The 19,253-nt window shown below is 39.4% G+C and overlaps 1 protein-coding gene across 1 annotated transcript in view; it reads right to left on the bottom strand.

The window, feature by feature from the left end:
* CCDC173 (coiled-coil domain containing 173) overlaps positions 1-19,253 on the bottom strand; it is a 59,899-nt gene that overhangs the window by 38,823 nt on the left and 1,823 nt on the right. The window contains exon 2 of the mRNA XM_033231193.1: positions 6,168-6,394. Coding sequence (XP_033087084.1) covers positions 6,168-6,394 — 227 coding nt within the window. The remainder of the gene's footprint in view (positions 1-6,167; positions 6,395-19,253) is intronic.

Here is a 19,253-nt window from a genome sequence, read left to right as displayed (position 1 = left end):
CTACAATTTAACATAATATTATAATTTGAGCTTTTATTATGTTTTTATTGTATTTATAATATTTTACTAATAAATATAGGCTACATTTGTGAGCTTATTTTTTAGACTGACTTTTTTAGGTAGATAACACATTACATGGTTCAAAATCCCAAAATATTATAGAGGTATATCCTTTTGTATTAATCTGTTCTCACATTTCTATAAAGAAATACCAGAGACTGGGTAATTTATAAAGAAAAGAGATTTAATTAGCTCACAGTTCTGTAGGCTGTACAGGAAGGATGATGTTGGCATCTGCTCAGCTTCCGGAGAGGCCTCAGTAAACTTACAATCGTGGTGGAAAGCAAATGGGCAGCAGGCATGTCATGGCCGGAGGAGAAACGAGAGTGGAGAAAGGAGGTGCTACACACTTTCAAACGACCAGATCTCACAAGAACACAGTCACTATTTTGAGGATAGTACCAATGGGGATGGTGCTAAACCATTCATGAGAAATCTGCCCCCATGATCCAATCACCTCCCACCAGGCCCCACCTCCAACATTGGGAATTACATTTCAATATGATATCTGAATGGGGACACACATCCAAACTATATCACCTTCCAACCCATCTGCAATCTCCTCTCATTCTACGATAACTGCTATTAGTTTCTTTTGTTTACTTCCAAAGTTCCTCTCTACAGTTACACAATAAATATATATCTTACTACTTTTGCTCCTTTAAAAAGCCAATAGTTGTATATTTTATATGTTCTTCTATAACTCTGAGGCCTCCATTCCTCATGTCATATGAGGTCTTCCTTTTCCTTATTGGTCCTATTTCCTATGTCTTAAGAAAACTTTATTTACTTTGATATCCTGAAGATATTCTATTATTTATGTTAAAAGTTTTAGTGTTTTGCCTTTTACATTTAGGTATTTAGTCTGGCTGAAATCCATTTTTCTGTATTCTGTACTATTAAGATGTAATTTAATCTCTTTCATATGCCAATTTTTCCAGTATCAGTTGTTGAATTCCCATCCTTTCCTTTCCTTTTTGCAATGACATTTTTGTCATACGTCAAGTTCCAATATATAACGTGGGTTTATTTCTAGGTTCTCTCTTCTGACCTATTATTTTGTCAACCTCTGTGTCTATATCATAGTTTTTACTGCTACGGGTTTATAGACAGTCTTGCTGCTGGTAAGATGAATCATCATTTATTATTCATCTTTAATACCCATGGAGAGTTAAAGCATTATATGCGCTACTTCTGCATTAAAAAAAAAAAAAGGATATATCCCCATCCCCTATCCCTTTATGTACCAGGGACCTTTTTCAAATCAAGTTTTCTATATTATAATTTACAAGTGCCCTTTTAGTGTAGAGTTTACAAATGCATACAGTCACTTACAAAATAATTCCATCCTCCCAAAAAATCCCATCATGTCTCATTATAGTCAACCACTCCCTCTACCTGTAGGCCCTTACAACCACTGATCTGTTTTCTTTCCCTATAGTTTTGCCTTTTTCAGAATGTCGTATGTTACATATATTAGTCATCATATAATACTTCCCTTTTTGAGAAAAAAAAGAGAACTAATAAATTATGACCATTGTTTCTAAAGCAAGGTACTATAAGTTTTCTATGTCCTTTCCCAAAGACAAATAATGTATACTGCAACAAAGTAAGGAAACATGCAATGTTAAAAAGAAAAAAAAAAGTGAGAACTCTCTAGACTGAGTTTATGCCTATCTGTAGTTTTAATAATTCTATCATAAAACAAACATAACCCTGCCTCTCAGTGCCTCAAACAATGGAGGAAAGTAGGGTGGAGGGAGGGGATTACGTTTTCCCAGCATTTCTCCCCAGGCAAGATAATAAAAGGAGTCAGGGGACACCTCCCATTTCGAAGAAGTTTCCCATTCATGCATATGGAACTAAACTGGGCTACTGTAACCCTCAGGTAGAGGGAGGCTAGCAGATGCACAGAGCAGGGCACAGCAAAAGCACTCTGCAGTTCCAGAGACAAGAAGAAGCAGGCAGATAGACAAATCAGAGGCAAATGACGAGAAGCTGTCTTGGTTCTTCACAGTTTCCAGTACTCTGGCTTTCTGCGCAATCCTGCGTCATAACAGTAAACAGTACTACTCTGATAATCAAACTAGATAAAGATATTTCAAGAAAACTATGGACCAATATCCCTCATGAACACAAATACAAAAATTAATAACATTTTAGCAAATTAAATCCATCAAAAGGATAATACATTATGACCAATGGGGTTTTATCCTAGTAATGCAAGCTTGGTTGAATATTTAAAAATCAATCAATGTAATTCACAATTTTAACAGACTAGAAAATAAGAACCTCGTGATAATCTCAACAGACATCAAAAAAGTACTTTAAAAAGTCTAACATCCATTTCTGATTTTAAAAGAACCAAAACACTCAACAATTTCGATACAGAAGGCAACTTCAACTTGATTAGGGACATCTACAAAAACCGTACACTTAGCATCACAGTTAAAGGTGAAAGAATGAGTACCTTTCCCCCAAAGTCAGGAATGAGAATATCTACCTTCACTACATTTATTCAATATTATATTGGAGCTTCTAGCCAGTGCAGTAAGTCAAGAAAAAGAAATAGGCATTCAGATTGGGGAAAAAAAAAAAGAATTAAAACTGTCTTTATTCTCTGATGCTATGATTGTCTATGTAGGAAATCTGATGGAATCTACCAAGAAGGGACTAGAACTAATAAGTAAGATTAGGCCGGGCGCGGTGGCTCAAGCCTGTAATCCCAGCACTTTGGGAGGCCGAGATGGGCGGATCACGAGGTCAGGAGATCGAGACCATCCTGGCTAACACGGTGAAACCCCGTCTTACTAAAAATACAAAAACTAGCCGGGCGAGGTGGCGGGCGCCTGTAGTCCAGCTACTCGGGAGGCTGAGGCAGGAGAATGGCGTAAACCCGGGAGGCGGAGCTTGCAGTGAGCTGAGATCCGGCCACTGCACTCCAGTCCGGGCGAAGAGGGAGACTCCGCCTCAAAAAAAAAAAAAAAAAAAAAAAAGTAAGATTAGCCATGTTGCAGGATACCAGATCAATACAGGAAACATTTACTGTATTTTTACAGCTAACAATAGCAGATTGAAACTTTTAAAAACACCATTTACCATAATATTAAAAATATGAAATATTTAGGGATAAATCCAACAAAAGATGTATAAAACCTATATACTGAACACTATAAAACACTGCTGACAGAAATTAAGACTTAGGCTGGGTGCGGTGGCTCATGCCTGTAATCCCAGTACTTTGGGAGACTGAGGTTGGCGGATCACCTGAGGTTGGGAGTTCGAGACCAGCCTGACCAACATGAAGAAACCCCGTCTTTACTAAAAATACAAAATTAGATGGGCATTGTGGTGTATGCCTGTAATCTCAGCTACTCAGGAGGCTGAGCCAGGAGAACTGCTTGAACCCAGGAGGCGGAGGTTGCAGTGAGCCAAGACCTCACCATTACACTCCAGCGTGGGCAACAACAGCAAAACTCCATCTCAAAAAACAAAAAAAAAAAAAAAAGAAAAAAGAAATTAAGCCTTAAACAAATAGAGTATGTTCATGGTTCAGAAGATTCAATATTGTCAAAATATAATTATCTCCAAATTGATCTAGAGATTCATCACTATCCCAATCAAAATTCCAGCTGGCTTTTTTGCATGAATTGACAAGCAGATTCTAAAACTCATAAAAGCCAGGCACTTGGGGAGGCTGAGGCTGGCAGATCACTTGAGGTCAGGATTTCGAGACCATCCCGGCCAACATGGTGAAACCCCGTCTCTATTAAAAATACAAAAATTAGTTGGGCATGATGGTGCGGGCCTGTAGTCCCAGCTACTCAGGATGCTGAGGCAGGAGAATTGCTTGAACCCGGGAGGTGGAGGTTGCAGTGAGCCAAGATCGTGCCACTGCACTCCAAACTAGGTGACAGAGTGAGACTCCGTTTCAAAAAAATTTTTTTTAAATAAAAAATTAAAATTAAAAAAATCATAAGAATGTACAAAGGACCCAGAATAGCCAAAACAGCTTTGAAAAGGAACTGATTTCAAGACCTGTTATTAAATCTGCAGTTATCAAGACAGTGTATTATTGGAGTAAACACAGATAAATAGAGCAATAAAACAGAATAGATAGTGCAGAAATGTCGCCTGAATATATATATGCAAGTGGATTTTCAAGAAAAGTGCAAAGGCAATGTAGTGGATAAAGAAGAGTATTTTCAATAAATTATGCAAGAACAATTGGATCTTCATACACAAAAACAAAAAAAAATCAATACCTCACTGCATATAAACATATATTTAAAATGGTTCCTAGACCTATACAGGAAACCAAAAAATATATATTTCTTTTCGACTTTTAGTTCAAGGGTTACATGTGCAGTTTTGTTACATAGGTAAATTGTATGTCACAAGGATTTGGTGTGCAGATAATTTTGTCACCCAGGTAATCAGCATAATATCCAATTGTCATCTTCCTCCCACCCTCCTCCATCCTTAAGCAGGTGCCAGTGTCAACTGGGCACAGTGGCTCACGCCTGTAATCCCAGCACTTTAGAAGCCCAAGGCAGGTGTATCATGAGGTCAGGAGATCAAGACCATCCTGGCTAACATGGTGAAAACCCGTCTCTACTAAAAAAAAAAATACAAAAAATTAGCAGGGTGTTGTGGCGGGTGCCTGAAGTCCCAGATACTCGGGAGGCTGAGGCAGGAGAATAGCATGAACCTGGGAGGCGGAGCTTGCAGTGAGCGGAGATCACGCCACTGCACTCCAGCCTGGGCAACAGAGCAAGACTCCATCTCAAAACAAAACAAAAAAGTGCCAGTGTCTACTGTTCTCTTCTTTGTGTCCATGTGTACTCAATATTTACCTCCCACTTAGAAGTGAGAACATGAAGTATTTGGTGAAATCTAAAATTTTTAAACTTCTAAAAGAAAACATAGGAGAAAATCTTTGTGATATTAGAGTGGGTAAAGATTTCTTGGATAAGCCACTAAAATAATGATATATACAAGAAACACTGATAAACCATATTTCACTAAAAGTAAAAACTTTTGCTTTTCAAAAGACACAGTAAGGAAATGAAAAGTCAAGATATAGAGTGGGAGAAAGTATTTTCAAGTCAAATACCTAATCATGAATTTGTATTTGGAATATAGTTTAAAAATTATCTAAGCTCAATAATAAAACTAATTTTAAAATGGGAAAAACATTTGAATGGATACATCACCAAAGAAGATATACTGGTAGAAAATAAGTTCAAGAAGAGACATTCAACATCATTTTTACTTAGAGAAATTCAAATTAAAACTATAATGAGATATTTCACACCTATTAAAATGTTTATAATTAAAAAGACCAACTATACCAAGTGTTGTCGAGAATGGAGAGGAAATAGGACTCTCAGAGATTACTATTGGGAATGCAAAATTACAACTACTTTGGATAACAGTTTGAAAGTTTCTTACAAAGTTAAATATACACCTATCATAAAAAACAGCTATTCTACACAAAGATATTTACTAAGAGAAATGGAAGTATATGTCCATACATAGACTTATACATGAATGTTCATAGCAGCTTTGTTTGTAATAGCCAAAAACGGAAAGAAACAGCTCAAATGTCAATATTTCATTGATGTCAATCATCAAAAAGTAACCAAATAAACAAACTGTGGTATATCCATACAATGGAATACTATTCAGCAATAAAAATTAACAATTGATACCCACAACATGAATGAATCTCAAAGTAATCGTGTTGAATGAAATCTGTAACAGGAAGCAGATCAGTGGTTACCTAAGGATCCAGAGGAGGAGCAGGGAGGAAGGAGAGGGAATAAAACAGGTCATGAGGAAATTTTGAGGTGAAGAACATGTTCATTATCCTAATAGTAATGATGCTTTTGGGGGTTTATACATATGTCAAAATTATAGGATTGTACATTTCAAATATGTCCAATTCATTGTATATCACTTATACCTAAATAACACTGTTGAAAGTGTGTTTTGATGCATTTTAATGAAATTTTACATGTAAAAAAATTATAAAAAGGATAAGAGTACTAAGAAACAAGAGTAAGTCTTCAGTGCATGTGTATTCCTGGGTGGTTAATACTTACTGCATATGTATTAGTCCAGTGTTTTACCACCTCTTGAGATCGCAAATGCATTTCTTTCTTTGCCTTTCTTTCTGCACGGAGGCATGCTGCTTCTCTTGTCAACCTGTCAAGGCTATCTTGAATCCTTTTCCACTCATTGTGTGGAATTATGGTGACCTGCTGGAGATCTACTTTGCTAGGCAGAAGAGGCGGATAGAGAACTTGATCTTCTTCAGAGTTTCTTATTTCTAATAAATTGTAAAAAATGATTACTAAAGACTTACAGGAATAGTTTAAGTGATATTTGTCTCAGAAGTTCCGATAGTGGCATAACTAGAAATTATTTTCAAATACTTAATTTACACTTGTTATCCCAAGAACAGCTACGATTAAGTGAAAAAAAAAAAAAAATACAAGGCCTTGAAATCAGAAGGCATATATTTGACTACTTGTTTAATCACTTCCTTACTGTGTAAACTTGGGCAAGTCATTTAACTTTTTGGAATCTCAGTACCCTCATCTTTAAAATAGAGATCTCCTAGTAATACCTATCCCAACAGCTTGTTATAAAAGCATTTTTCAAAGTTAACAAAGTGGTAGTTTATAAATGGATAACTTTGTGGGTGTTCATCTTTTGGGGTTGTAGGCATTACAACTGACTCTATTCAACCTCTTCCCACTGAGCAGCAGCAACATAATTTGGAGAACTCACTATAGTTCCAGGGTGGGCCTAGTTGGTTTAAGAACACTTGTATCTCCATTGTCAATCACTATTCCTCTAAAAAGCAAAGAAACAGGACAAAAGGTTTACTTGCAACTTTTAGAAAAGTTCTTCCTTGTTCTTCTGGGAGAGACATCCAAAAGACTCTCAAGCTAAGTATGAATAAGGAAGAAAGAGAGACAGATAAACAGCTACGACCACAAGAGAAACCAGCCTTGAATGAAGCTATTATTGCAAAGAAGCTGTTACTGCAAAGGAGAAACAACAGGAGAATCTGAGGCAATGATAATCTCATTATTCTGCTAATCAACTCAACCTGAAGCCTGGCATTCCTGTTATAAAGTGAAAAAAATGTCCTTATTTTTGAAGATGATTGAGTTGGGTGTTCTATTACATGAATTCAAAGCATCCTAAATGACACAGTGGAACTCATAACAGATCTCCTTGGAAAAATGGTCCTACCCTTTTAATCAACCAAGTTTCTTAATTATTTTTTTTTTTTTTTTTAGTTCTATTTTTTTAAATAAACAAAACCTCATAAAAGTCAAGATTATATTAAAATGGGGCATTCTGGGCAACCCGCTCGGGTCCCCTTCCACGCTGTGGAAGCTTTGTTCTTCTGCTCTTCACAGTAAATCTTGCTGCTGCTCACTCTTTGGGTCCGCGCTGCCTGTAGAGCAACATTTTCCTGGAAGATATGACGGGGTCCACTCTACCAGGAGTAAAATCACACAGGTCCCAACAGTCCAGGCTGGGTGTTCCAGTTGAAACGTTGTTTGTCCTCTTCGTAGTCAGCCAGGGTCCAGGCTTCTTCCATGTGTGGCTTTGCTTTGTCATTTTCTTCATCCAGTGAGTGGAAGGGAAAAGACCAAGGAGGAGCAAAAGGCAGTTGTGCATGAGGTGATCTTGGAAGTGTACGCAGCACTTCTTTCTGTTCATCTGCCATTGGTTTGAACTCAGTCGTTTGAACACACCTGTAGTCCTGGCTACTTGGGAGGCTGAGATGGGAGGATTGCTTGAGCCCAGGAGTTGGAATAAGCTTGAGAGAGCTATGATCATGCGACTACACTCCAGCCTGGGTGACACAGCAAGACCTCTGACTGAATAGTGTTCTCTGCAAGCGAGTGTACTGCTGCTATCAAGTTTCTTAATTATTAACAGCCAAACTTACTCTAACTAGTTTAGGCAGAAAAGAAAAGGAATTAATTAAGGGGCATTAAGTAATGGACTCAATCTACTAGAGAGCCATAGTCATCCTTATAAGCTGTATATGCAAAACATCATACAAACCACAACATGGGGTTCCAGTGAGGGCCCATGGCAACTGGCTTTGTGTAGGCATCTCGACTTGCCCCATTTACAACTTGCCCCACTGGAAACCATACACTGGAATACTTGAATCTTCATCACTGTTGCCTCTGAAATTGGTACACTTTTGTTGCCATTTTCTACAAACACACACACACACACAAACTGATTCAACATGCTGTTTGATTCCTTATATTGCTCTCTTCAGAATATAAATCTGGCATATGTAAAACTGATTGGATGAGTCTTTGTCCCACGCTTGCCCTCTAACTGTAACAGCAGCTCAAAAAGTGAATTTTGCCTTCTATCTTAAGGAGGTAGGACATCAAAGGAAGGAAATTCACCAAAATAGGAAAGGCATTTGAACAATGATGGGTGGCCACAGGCATAACAAAGGTAGGAGAGCAGAGTGGGTAAGAGTGTGGATTCTGGAGTCAGACTACCTGAACTTTTTCTGAACACACCATATATTAACTATATGAATGTAGATAAAATTATTTAACCCTTCTGAATCTGTTTCCTTAATTGCAAAATGGGGTCATTAACAGTATCTACTGGATGTAAAGAATTTAAGACTAGTGTCTGGTACATAATATGTTCTCAACAAATATTAGCTATTATTATTTTTACTATTAGTATGAGAAGAATGAAACAAGTAGAGAGAAAGGCAGAAGCAAGAAAATCACATAGTTCCAAAAAGAGAAAGATACTGAAAGAAAAGCTGTTAGGACCAATTAAAGTCTTCTTGGGGTTTAAATTAAGGCAGGCAGGGGTGAGAACTTGGTGACTAAACTAAAGTGTGAGTTTACAACCACAGGCACTATCTTGCCTACCACATACTTTGCAAACCTCTGCATGCAGAACAAAGCCAAACAAAGCTGACTTTATCATGACTCTTTAGTTGCAAATAGTATTATCTTTAGTTGCAAAGAGTATCATCATGATTCTTTAGTTGCAAATGACTAATCTAATTCACAGTAGTTACAATAAAAAGGAGAATATTGTGTCTCCCATATCTGGGGATTGCGGTGTAACTTGATTCAGAACACTGTTCTACTTAAGAGTCATGACCAATACATTCTTACAGCCTTGTAACAAATTTCCTTTATTTTGCCTAAACCAGCTCAATTTGGCTTGTGTTACTTGCAATCAGAAGCTAACCAAACAATGGCCTCTAAGTTAAACCATCTGCCTTTTGATTAAGAAATTGCTAGGCATGTTACTATCTTTGTCTGACCCAAGAGTCATTCTAAATTTAATTCACTAAAATTCTAAAGAGGGTCAATACAGTACACGGTCCATTCTGGCAGGAGCTGCTCCCCACAAAGTATACAGTGGTAAGTGGGCCTTGGCAGTGGTGGCAGGAGAGCAGGATGTCAGAAAGCTATGCAGTGCAAAGTGTGATCCCTCCTCTTTCACATCTCAAATCTTTAGTAGAATAACTGTGTTCACAGGATGTTTTATTCAAGTAGATCTTTTGATGGACTCTGATATAGGAAAGAACAAAGAGAACCACCACAAATGCAGGAATAGAGTTGGGTAACCGCAAAGAAAAAAGAAAGCCCACAGAAAGCTTGGGAAAGGCTTTTACTATCTCGGGTCACTGAAGTTGGGGCAAGTTCCCCATTTCTTTGAAGATCAGGAGAGCCCTGGTTGAGATCAGAGCTACAGATGGTTTCCTATATCCCCACTTTAATCCACTGGTTGATGTAAAATTTAGTTCTTAGAGGGCAATCTTACTTCCAAGATTTCTACCCCACAGTAGCTCTCATACAATGTCAGTAGAGGCTGTTAGAGAAGTTGAAGAAGGGCAGACCACAATTGAATGAAGGGACATGAAAGACAGAGACAGATGGACAGAGAGAGAATATAAATAGGCAGACTCGCAAGCAGGAGAGAGGGGACAAAAGCAGTGGCAAGTTACCTAAAAGTGTCTAAAATCAGTCCATCTGCCTGCCATATTGACACATTTTCCATGGATTAGATCATCTTTTTATTGAGTTATAATACACATAAAAATCCACCACTGCAAACAGTAGCATTCGATGGTTTTTACTCTATTCTCAAAGCTGGGCAACTATCACTAATATCTAATTCAGAACATTTTCATCACTCCAGAAGGACACTCTATGCATTAGCAGTCCTCTCCTCCTCATAGCTCCTGGCAACCACTAATCTACTTTCTGGCTCTACTTTTTTGAATTTGCCTATTCGAGACATTTCATGTGCATGGAATCATACAATATGTGGCCTTTTATATCTGGCCTCTTTTACTCAAATGTTTTCAAGGTTCATTCACATTGTAGAATGTGTCCATACTTGATTCCTTTTTGTTGTTGTTGTTGTTGTTGTTGTTGTTGTTGAGATGAGTCTGTCTCCATCGCCCAGACTCGAGTGCGGTGGCACAATCTCGGCTTACTGCAACCTCCATCTCCCAGGCTCAAGCAATTCTCCTGCCAACCCTCCCAAGTAGCTGGGATTACGGTCGTGCACCACCATGCCCAACTAAATTTTTTTGTATTTTTAGTAGACATGGGGTTTCACCATGTTGGCCTGGCTGGTCTCAAACTCATGGCATCAAGTGATCCACCTGCCTTGGCCTCCCAAAGTGCTGGGATTACAGGTGTGAGCCACCACACCTGGCCCTAATTCCTTTTTATGGTGAGTAATATTCCATTCTATAGATGTAGCACATTTTGTTTATCCATTACCAGTTGATGGACATTAGGGGTGTTTCCACCTTTTGACTACTATGAATAATTCTGTTATGAACATTCACATGTTTTGTGTGGACATATGTTTTTCATTATCTTTGGTTATGCTTAGGAACAGAATTATAACTCCATATTTAACATTTTGAGAAAGTGTCAAATTGTTTTTCAAAGTTGCTATACTATTTTACATTTCCACTAACAACATACGAAGGTTTCAATTTCTCCACATCCTTCCCAACAGTTATTACTGTCCCTTTATTTTTTTCATTCATCCTAGTGGGTGGGAAGTAGTTTCTCACTGTTGTCTTGATTTGTATTTCTATAATGGATAACGAAGTTGAGCATCATTTCATGTGCTTATTGGCTGTTTATACATCTTGTTTGGAGAAATGTCAGTTCAAATCATTTGTCCCTTTTTAAAAATGAGCTTTTTATTGTTGAGTTGAAAGAATTCTTTATAATCTGGATTATAGATCCTTAGCATATATATAATTTGCAAATATCTTCTCCCATTTGGTGGATGTATTTGCACTTTTTGATAGTGTTCTTTGATGTATTCATACTGAAGTTTTTAATTTTGATGAAGGCCAAATCTATTTATCTTGGGTTGATTGTGCTTTTGGTGTCACATCTAAGAAATTGTTGCCTAATCCAAGGTAATAAAGATGTATATCTAAGTTTTCTTCTAATAGTTTTATAGTTCTAGCTTTTATATTTAGTTATATGATTCATTTCAAACTAATATTTGTATGTAGTGTGAAGTGTATATTTTTTGTTGTTGTTGTTGAGACGGAGTCTCGCTCTGTCGCCCAGGCTGGAGTGCAGTGGCCGGATCTCAGCTCACTGCAAGCTCCGCCTCCCGGGTTTACGCCATTCTCCTGCCTCAGCCTCCCGAGTAGCTGGGACTACAGGCGCCCGCCACCTCGCCCGGCTAGTTTTTTGTATTTTTAGTAGAGACAGGGTTTCACCATATTAGCCAGGATGGTCTCGATCTCCTGACCTCGTGATCCGCCCGTCTCGGCCTCCCAAAGTGCTGGGATTACAGGCTTGAGCCACCGCGCCCGGCCAGTGTGAGGTGTATATTAATTTGGGAGTCGAAATTCATTATTTTGTATATGGATATCCACTTATCCCGGCACCATTTGTTAAAAATTCTACTCTTTCCCCATTGCATTAACATTCTTGTCAAAACCCATTTAGTATAGATGTATGGGTTTATTTCATTATTTCTATCACACTCATCTATATGTCTTTCCTTAAGCCAACACTACAATCTCTTGGTGACTGTAGGTTTTTTTATTGTTTTTAGAAACAGGGTCTCTCTATGTAGCTCTGACTGGAGTGCAGTAGCTATTCATAAGCACAGCCATTGTGCACTAGACCCTCAAACTCCTGGTCTCAAGTGATCCTTCTGGCCACAACCACCTGAGTAGCTGGGACTATAGGTGCACACTCCCATGTCCAGCCAATGAGTGTAGCTTTGTAGTAAGTCTTAATATCATGAAGTGTGAGTCCTCTTACTTATTAATATTTCTTCTGATTCAAAATTGTTTTAGCTATTCTATTGTCCTTTTCATTTCCATATGAGTTCTAGGATCAGCTTGCCAATATCAACAAGAAAGCCAAGTAGAATTTTGATAGGAATTATGTTAAATGTGTAGATCAATTTGGGAAGTGTTGCCATCTGTCTTAGTCCATTTTCTGTTGCTATATCAGAATATCTGAAACTAGATAATTTGTAAAGAAAATGATTTTATTTCTTACAATTATAGAGGCTGAGAAGCGCAAGGTTGAGGGGCTGCATTTGTTGAGGGCTTTCTTGCTGGTGAGGTCTCTCTGCAGAGTCTGGAAGTAGTGCAGGGCATCATATGGCAAGGGGGCTGAAGATGCTAGCTGAGATCGCTCTTCCTCTTCTTATGAAGCCAAGAGTCCCACTTCCAGCATAAGCCATTAATCCATTCACAGCAAGACCCCATTTCTAATCCATTCATGACGGCAGATCCCTCATGACCCAATCACTTCTTAAAGGCCCCACCTCTCAATACTGCCATTTTGGGAATTAATTTTCAACATGAGTTTTGAAGGGGACAAATATTCAAACCATGTTAACCATACTAAATCTCCCAGCCCATTAACATGAGATGTGTATTAGTCTATTTTCATGCTGCTGATAAAGACATACCCGAGACTAGCGAGAAAAAAAGGTTTAGTTGGACTTACAGTTCCACATGGCTGGGGAGGCCTCAGAATCATGGTGAGAGGCAAAAGGCACTTCTTACATGATGGCAGCAAGAGAAAATGAGGAAGAAGCAAAAGTGGAAACCCCTGATAATCCCATCAGATCTCATGAGATGTATTCACTATTGTAAGAATGGCATGGTAAAGACCAGTCCCCATGATTCAATTACCTCTCCCTGGGTCCCTCCCACAACATGTAGGAATTCTGGGAGATACCATTCAAGTTGAGATTTGGGTGGGGACACAGCCAAACCATATCATTCTGCCCCTGGTCCCTCTAAATCTCATATCCTCACATTTCAAAACCAATCATGCCTCCACAACAGTCCCCCAAAGTCTTAACTCATTTCAGCATTAACCCAAAAGTCCATAGTCCAAAGTCTCATCTGAGACAAGGCAAGTCCCTTCTGCCTATGAGCCTGTAAAATCAAAAGCAAGCCGGGCGCGGTGGCTCAAGCCTGTAATCCCAGCACTTTGGGAGGCCGAGACGGGCGGATCACGAGGTCAGGAGATCGAGACCATCCTGGCTAACATGGTGAAACCCTGTCTCTACTAAAAAAATACAAAAAACTAGCCAGGTGAGGTGGCAGGCGCCTGTAGTCCCAGCTACTCGGGAGGCTGAGGCAGGAGAATGGCGTAAACCCGGCGGAGCTTGCAGTGAGCTGAGATCCGGCCACTGCACTCCAGCCTGGGTGACAGAGTGAGACTCTGTCTCAAAAAAAAAAATAAATAAATAAATCAAAAGCAAGCTAGTTACTTCCTAGATACAATGGGGGTACAGGTATTAGGCAAATACAGCCATTCCAAATGGGAGACATTGGCCAAAACAAAGGGACTACAGGACCCATGCAAGTCCAAAATCCAGCAGGGCAATACAATTTTAAAGCTCCAAAATGATCTCCTTTGACTCTAGGTCTCACATTCAGGTCACACTGATGCAAAAGTGGGTTCCAATGGTCTTTGACAGTTCTGCCCTGTGGCTTTGCAGGGCACAGCCTCCCTCCTGGCTGCTTTCATGAACTGGCATTGAGTGTCTGCGGCTTTTCCAGGTGCACGGTGCAAACTGTCAGTGGATCTACCATGCTGGGGTCTGGAGGATGGTGGCCCTCTTCTCACAGCTCCACTAGATAATGTCCCAGTAGGGACTCTATGTGGGAGCTCCGACCCCACAATTCCCTTCTGCACTGCCCTAGCAGAGGTTCTCCATAAGGGCCCTGCCTCTGCAGCAAACTTTTGCCTGGGCATCCAGGCATTTCCATATATCTTCTGAAATCTAGGTGGAGGTTCCCAAACCTCAATTCTTGACTTCTGCACACCCACAGGCTCAACACCATGTGGAAGCTGCCAAGGCTTGGGGCTTCCACCCTCTGAAGCCACAGCATGAGCTCTACAGTGGCTCCTTTCAGCCATGGCTGGAGCAGCTAGGACACAGGGCACCAAGTCTATAGGCTGCACACAGCACAGGGACCCTGGGCCCAGACCATAAAACCACTTTTTCCTCCTGGACCTCTAGGCCTGTGACAGGAGGGGCTGCTGTGAAGGTCTCCAACATGGCCTGGAGACATTTTCCCCATGGTCTTGGTGATTAACATTAGGCTCCTTGATGCTTATGCAGATTTCTGCAGCTGGCTTGAATTTCTCCCCAGAAAACTGGTTTTTCAGACTACAAATTTTCTGAATTTTTATGGTCTGTTTCCCTTTTAAAACTGAATGCCCTTAACAGTACCCAACTCACCTCTTGAATGCTTTGCTGCTTAGAAATTTCTTCTGCCAGATACCCTAAATCATATTTCTCAAAGTTCCACAAATCTTTAGGGCAGGGGCAAAATGACGCCAGTCTTTTTGCCAAAACATAGCAATAATCACCTTTATTCCAGTTTCCAAAAAGTTCCTTATCTCCATCTGAGACCACCTCGGCCTGGATTTCACTGTCCATATCACTATCAGCATTTTGGTCAAAGTCATTCAACAAGTCTCTAGGAAGTTCCAAACTTTCCCATATTTTCGTGTCTTCTTCTGAGCTCTTCAAACTGTTCCAATCTCTGCCTGTTACCCAGTTCCAAAGTCGCTTCCACATTTTCAGTTATCTTTCCAGCAATGCCCCACTCTGCTGGTACCAATTTACTATATTAATCCATTTTCACCCTGCTAATAAAGATATACTGAAGACTGAGAAAAAAGAGATTTAATTAGACCTACAGTTCCACATGGCTAGGGAGGCCTCAGAATCATGGCAGGAGGTGAAAGACACTTCTTACGTGGTGGCGGCAAGAGAAAATGAGGAAGAAGCAAAAGTAGAAATCCCTGATAAACCCATTGATCTCATAAGACTTATTTACTATCACAAGAATAGCACAGGAAAGGCCAGCCCCCGTGATTCAATTATCTCCATGTGCCCACAACACCTGGGAATTCAAGTTGAGATTTGGGCGAGGATACATCCAAACCATATCAAGATGTCTTTCCATTTATTTACATCTAACTTTTTTCAATAATGTTTTGTAGTTTTTTAAAAGATAAATTTTTGCTTATTCCTAAGTATTTTTCCTTAGAAAAACTTTTCCTAAGTATTTTGGTGCTATTGTAAATGGAATTGTTTTCTTAAATTTATTATCAGATTGTTCATTGCAAGTGTAAAGAAATACAATTTTGTAAATTGATCATCTTTCAATGCCACTAAACTTTATTAGATCTAATAATTATATAGTACATCCTTTAGGATTTTTAATATAGAATATCATGTCATCTGTGAAAATAGAAAGTTTTATTTTTTCCTTTCCAATCTGGATGGCCTTCTGTTTTGCTTGCCTAAATGCCATGGCTAGAATTTCTAGTATGATGTTAAATAGAAGTGATGAAAGCAGGCATACTTGTCTTTTCCTGATCAGGCTTTCAGTCTATCACCATTAACTATGATGTTAGCTATAGGCTTTTCATAGGTCCCCTTTATCAGGTTAAGAAAATTCCTTTCTATTCCTAGTTTGTTGTTTTTATCATAAATGGAATGTTGGATTTGTCAAATGTTTTTTCTATTAGGATAATCATGTAGTTTTGTTCTTTATTCTATTTATACAGTGTACTACATTAATTGGTTTTTTTTTTTTTTTTTTTTGAGACGGAGTCTCACTCTGTCGCCCGGGCTGGAGTGCAGTGGCTGGATCTTGGCTCACTGCAAGCTCCGCCTCCTGGGTTAATGCCATTCTCCTGCCTCAGCCTCCCCAGTAGCTGGGACTACAGGTGCCTGCCACCTCGCCCGGCTAGTTTTTTTTGTATTTTTTAGTAGAGACGGGGTTTCACCAGGTTAGCCAGGATGGTCTCGATCTCCTGACCTCGTGATCTGCCCGTCTCGGCCTCCCAAAGTGCTGGGATTACAGGCTTGAGCCACCGCGCCCGGCACATTAATTGTTTTTAAGCCAACCTTGCATTCCTGGGATAAATACCACTTGGTCATGGTATATAACAATTTTTATATGTTGCTGGATTTGGTTTGCTAGTATTTTATTTAATTAATCAACTTATTTTTTGAGATGGGGTCTTGCTATGTTGCCCAGGCTGGAGTGCAGTGGCTATTTACAAGTGTGACCATAGCACATTACAGCCTCAAATTCCTGGCCTCAAGTGGTCCTCCCACCTCAGCCTCCCAAGTAGCTGGGAGGTGTGTGCCACATCTAGCTGATGTGCTAAAACTATGTTGAAGATTTTTGCATCTCTATTCATAAAGGCTAATGATCTATAGTTTTCTTGTGATGTCTTTGTCTGATATTGGCAATACTGCCCTTATAGAATGAGTTGGAAAGTGCCCCTTCCTCTTCTTTATTTTTTAAAAAGATTTGGAAGGATTTATGTTAATATTTCATTAAACATTTAGAATTAACCAATGAAGCCATCTGGTCCTCAGTTTTTCTTTGTGATAATTTTTTCAATTGATAACTGAAGGTGGGATCACCTGAGGTCAGGAGTTTGAGACATGCCTGGCCAACACGGCAAAACCCCATCTCTACTAAAAGTACAAATATTAGCCAGGCGTGGTGGTGGGTGCCTGTAATCCCAGCTACTTAGGAGGCTGAGGCAGGAGAATCACTTGAACCTGGGAGGCAGAGGTTGCAATGAGCTGAGATCATGCCACTGCACACCAGCCTGGGTGACAAGAGCAAGACTCTGTCTCAAAAAAAAGAAAAAAAAAAAAGAATTCTTGAAGACTTTTTCTTTCAGTACTTTGAATATATCAGCCTGCTGCCCCTGGACTCCATAATTTCTTATAAGAAATTTGTTGTTAATCTTATTGAGGATTAATTTTATGTAATGTCATTTCTCTCTTGTGCTTTCAAGATTCTCTTTGTCTTTAGCTTTCAACAGTTTGATCATGATGTGTACAGCTGTGGATCTCTTTGTGTTGAGTTTACCATACTTAGAGGATCACTGAGCCTTTTGAATGTGTAATGTTTTTCATCAAATTTGGAAAGCTTTTGGCCATTAATTCTTCAAATGTTTTTACCCCTTTCTCTGCTCTTTTCCTTCCAGAACTCAAGTTACATTTATGTTGGCATATTTGCCGGTGACCTACATTTCTCTGAAGATCTGCTTGTTTTTCTTCATTCTTTTATCTTTTTTTCTTTCTCACTATTCTGAGACTGAATAATCTCAATTGACTTATCTTCAAGTTCATTGATTATTTCTTCTGCAAGTTCAAATCTGCTATTGATCCCTCTAGTGAATTTTTTAATTCAGTTACTGTGTTTTTCAACTCCAACATTTCTGTTCAGTTCCTTTTTATAATTTTTTAAAATCTTCATTGATATCCTCTATTTGGTAAGACAACATTCTTAATACTTTTCTATAGTTCTTTAGACTTTCGCTTGAGTTCTTTAAATATATTTACAATAGCTATACATTTACAAAAGTTTTTATCTAGTAAATCCAACATCTGGGCTTACAACAACTGCAACTGCACAGTTTTAGGTCAGTTGAGGGGGTCTCTGATTTCCTACCTTTTCTCCACCCCTACTTCTGTAGACATCCTCCCTGCCACTTCCACAGCCCCTTTCCCTCTTCCACCCATTCACCTGAGGGCAAAACGGCCTAATTTCCACAGAGCCAAAAGATGATTACTGAGGATGCTTTCAACTTGGTGGAGTCCATTTCAGACACTTTCTACTGAAACCTTTTCTTATGTTTGGGTCATATTTATTTTCATCTTTCATAATATTTATTAAAAACTGTACATATATGTTTCAACTCTGGAAATCAGATCTCCACATACACCCAAAGTTTCTTATTCCTGCTGTTGTTGTTTCATGACTTCACTGAACCAATTCTGTAGTCTGTATTCTTTGTCTTTGTCACATGGCCACTGGAGTCACTGGAGTCTCTGGTTTGCTTAGTGGTCAGCTAATAACCAGACAGACACATCTTTGGATGACTGGAACTAACAAGTCTCCCAGTCTCTGCAGAGGGACTGTCTATGAGCATTAAGGCATGCCTTCAATGCTCGGGCAGGCAATTTACAACTCCATCTTAGCTTTTACTTCTTTCTTAAACAGAGTCTCAAGGGAAGTCATAGGTGAGAGGCATTTTCAGGTCTTTCCTGGGCATGTATGTAGCTCTATGCATGCATTTGGCCTTCTAGATTCCCAGGAATATGTCAGGAGTTTTCCAAAGCCCCCTATGGACATATCACTTCCCAGCTGATCCTTTTAAGTTTTTTGGTCAGCGTGTTGTTTGCCTCCCAACTGTATCACTGCCTGCCTGTTTCATGCTGTTATAACAGAACACCTTAGGCTGGGTAATTCATAAAGAATAGACATTTATTGGCTTATGGTTCTGGAGGCTGAGAAAGCCAGTATCAAGGTGCCAGCATCTGGCAGCGGCCTTCGTGCCTCATCATAACATGATGGAAGGCATTACATGGCAAAAGGGCAAAGAGAGGGCAACAGACACACATGCACAGAGAGAGAGAGAGAGAGAGAGACAGAGACAGAGACAGAGAGACAGAGAGAGAGAGAGAAGAGGGCCAACTTTCCCACTTTTATAATGAACCCACTCCCCAGATAATGGCATTAATCCCTTTACTCTGCTCTCATGGCCTAATCACCTCTCATTAGTCCCTACCTTCCAACATTTTTACAC

This window comes from Trachypithecus francoisi, unplaced genomic scaffold (genome assembly GCF_009764315.1).
Source record: "Trachypithecus francoisi isolate TF-2019V2 unplaced genomic scaffold, Tfra_2.0 Lachesis_group13, whole genome shotgun sequence".
Classification (NCBI taxonomy): Eukaryota; Metazoa; Chordata; class Mammalia; order Primates; family Cercopithecidae; genus Trachypithecus; species Trachypithecus francoisi.
Note: the sequence above shows the minus strand (reverse complement) of the source record. Positions and strands in the feature narration are given on the sequence as shown.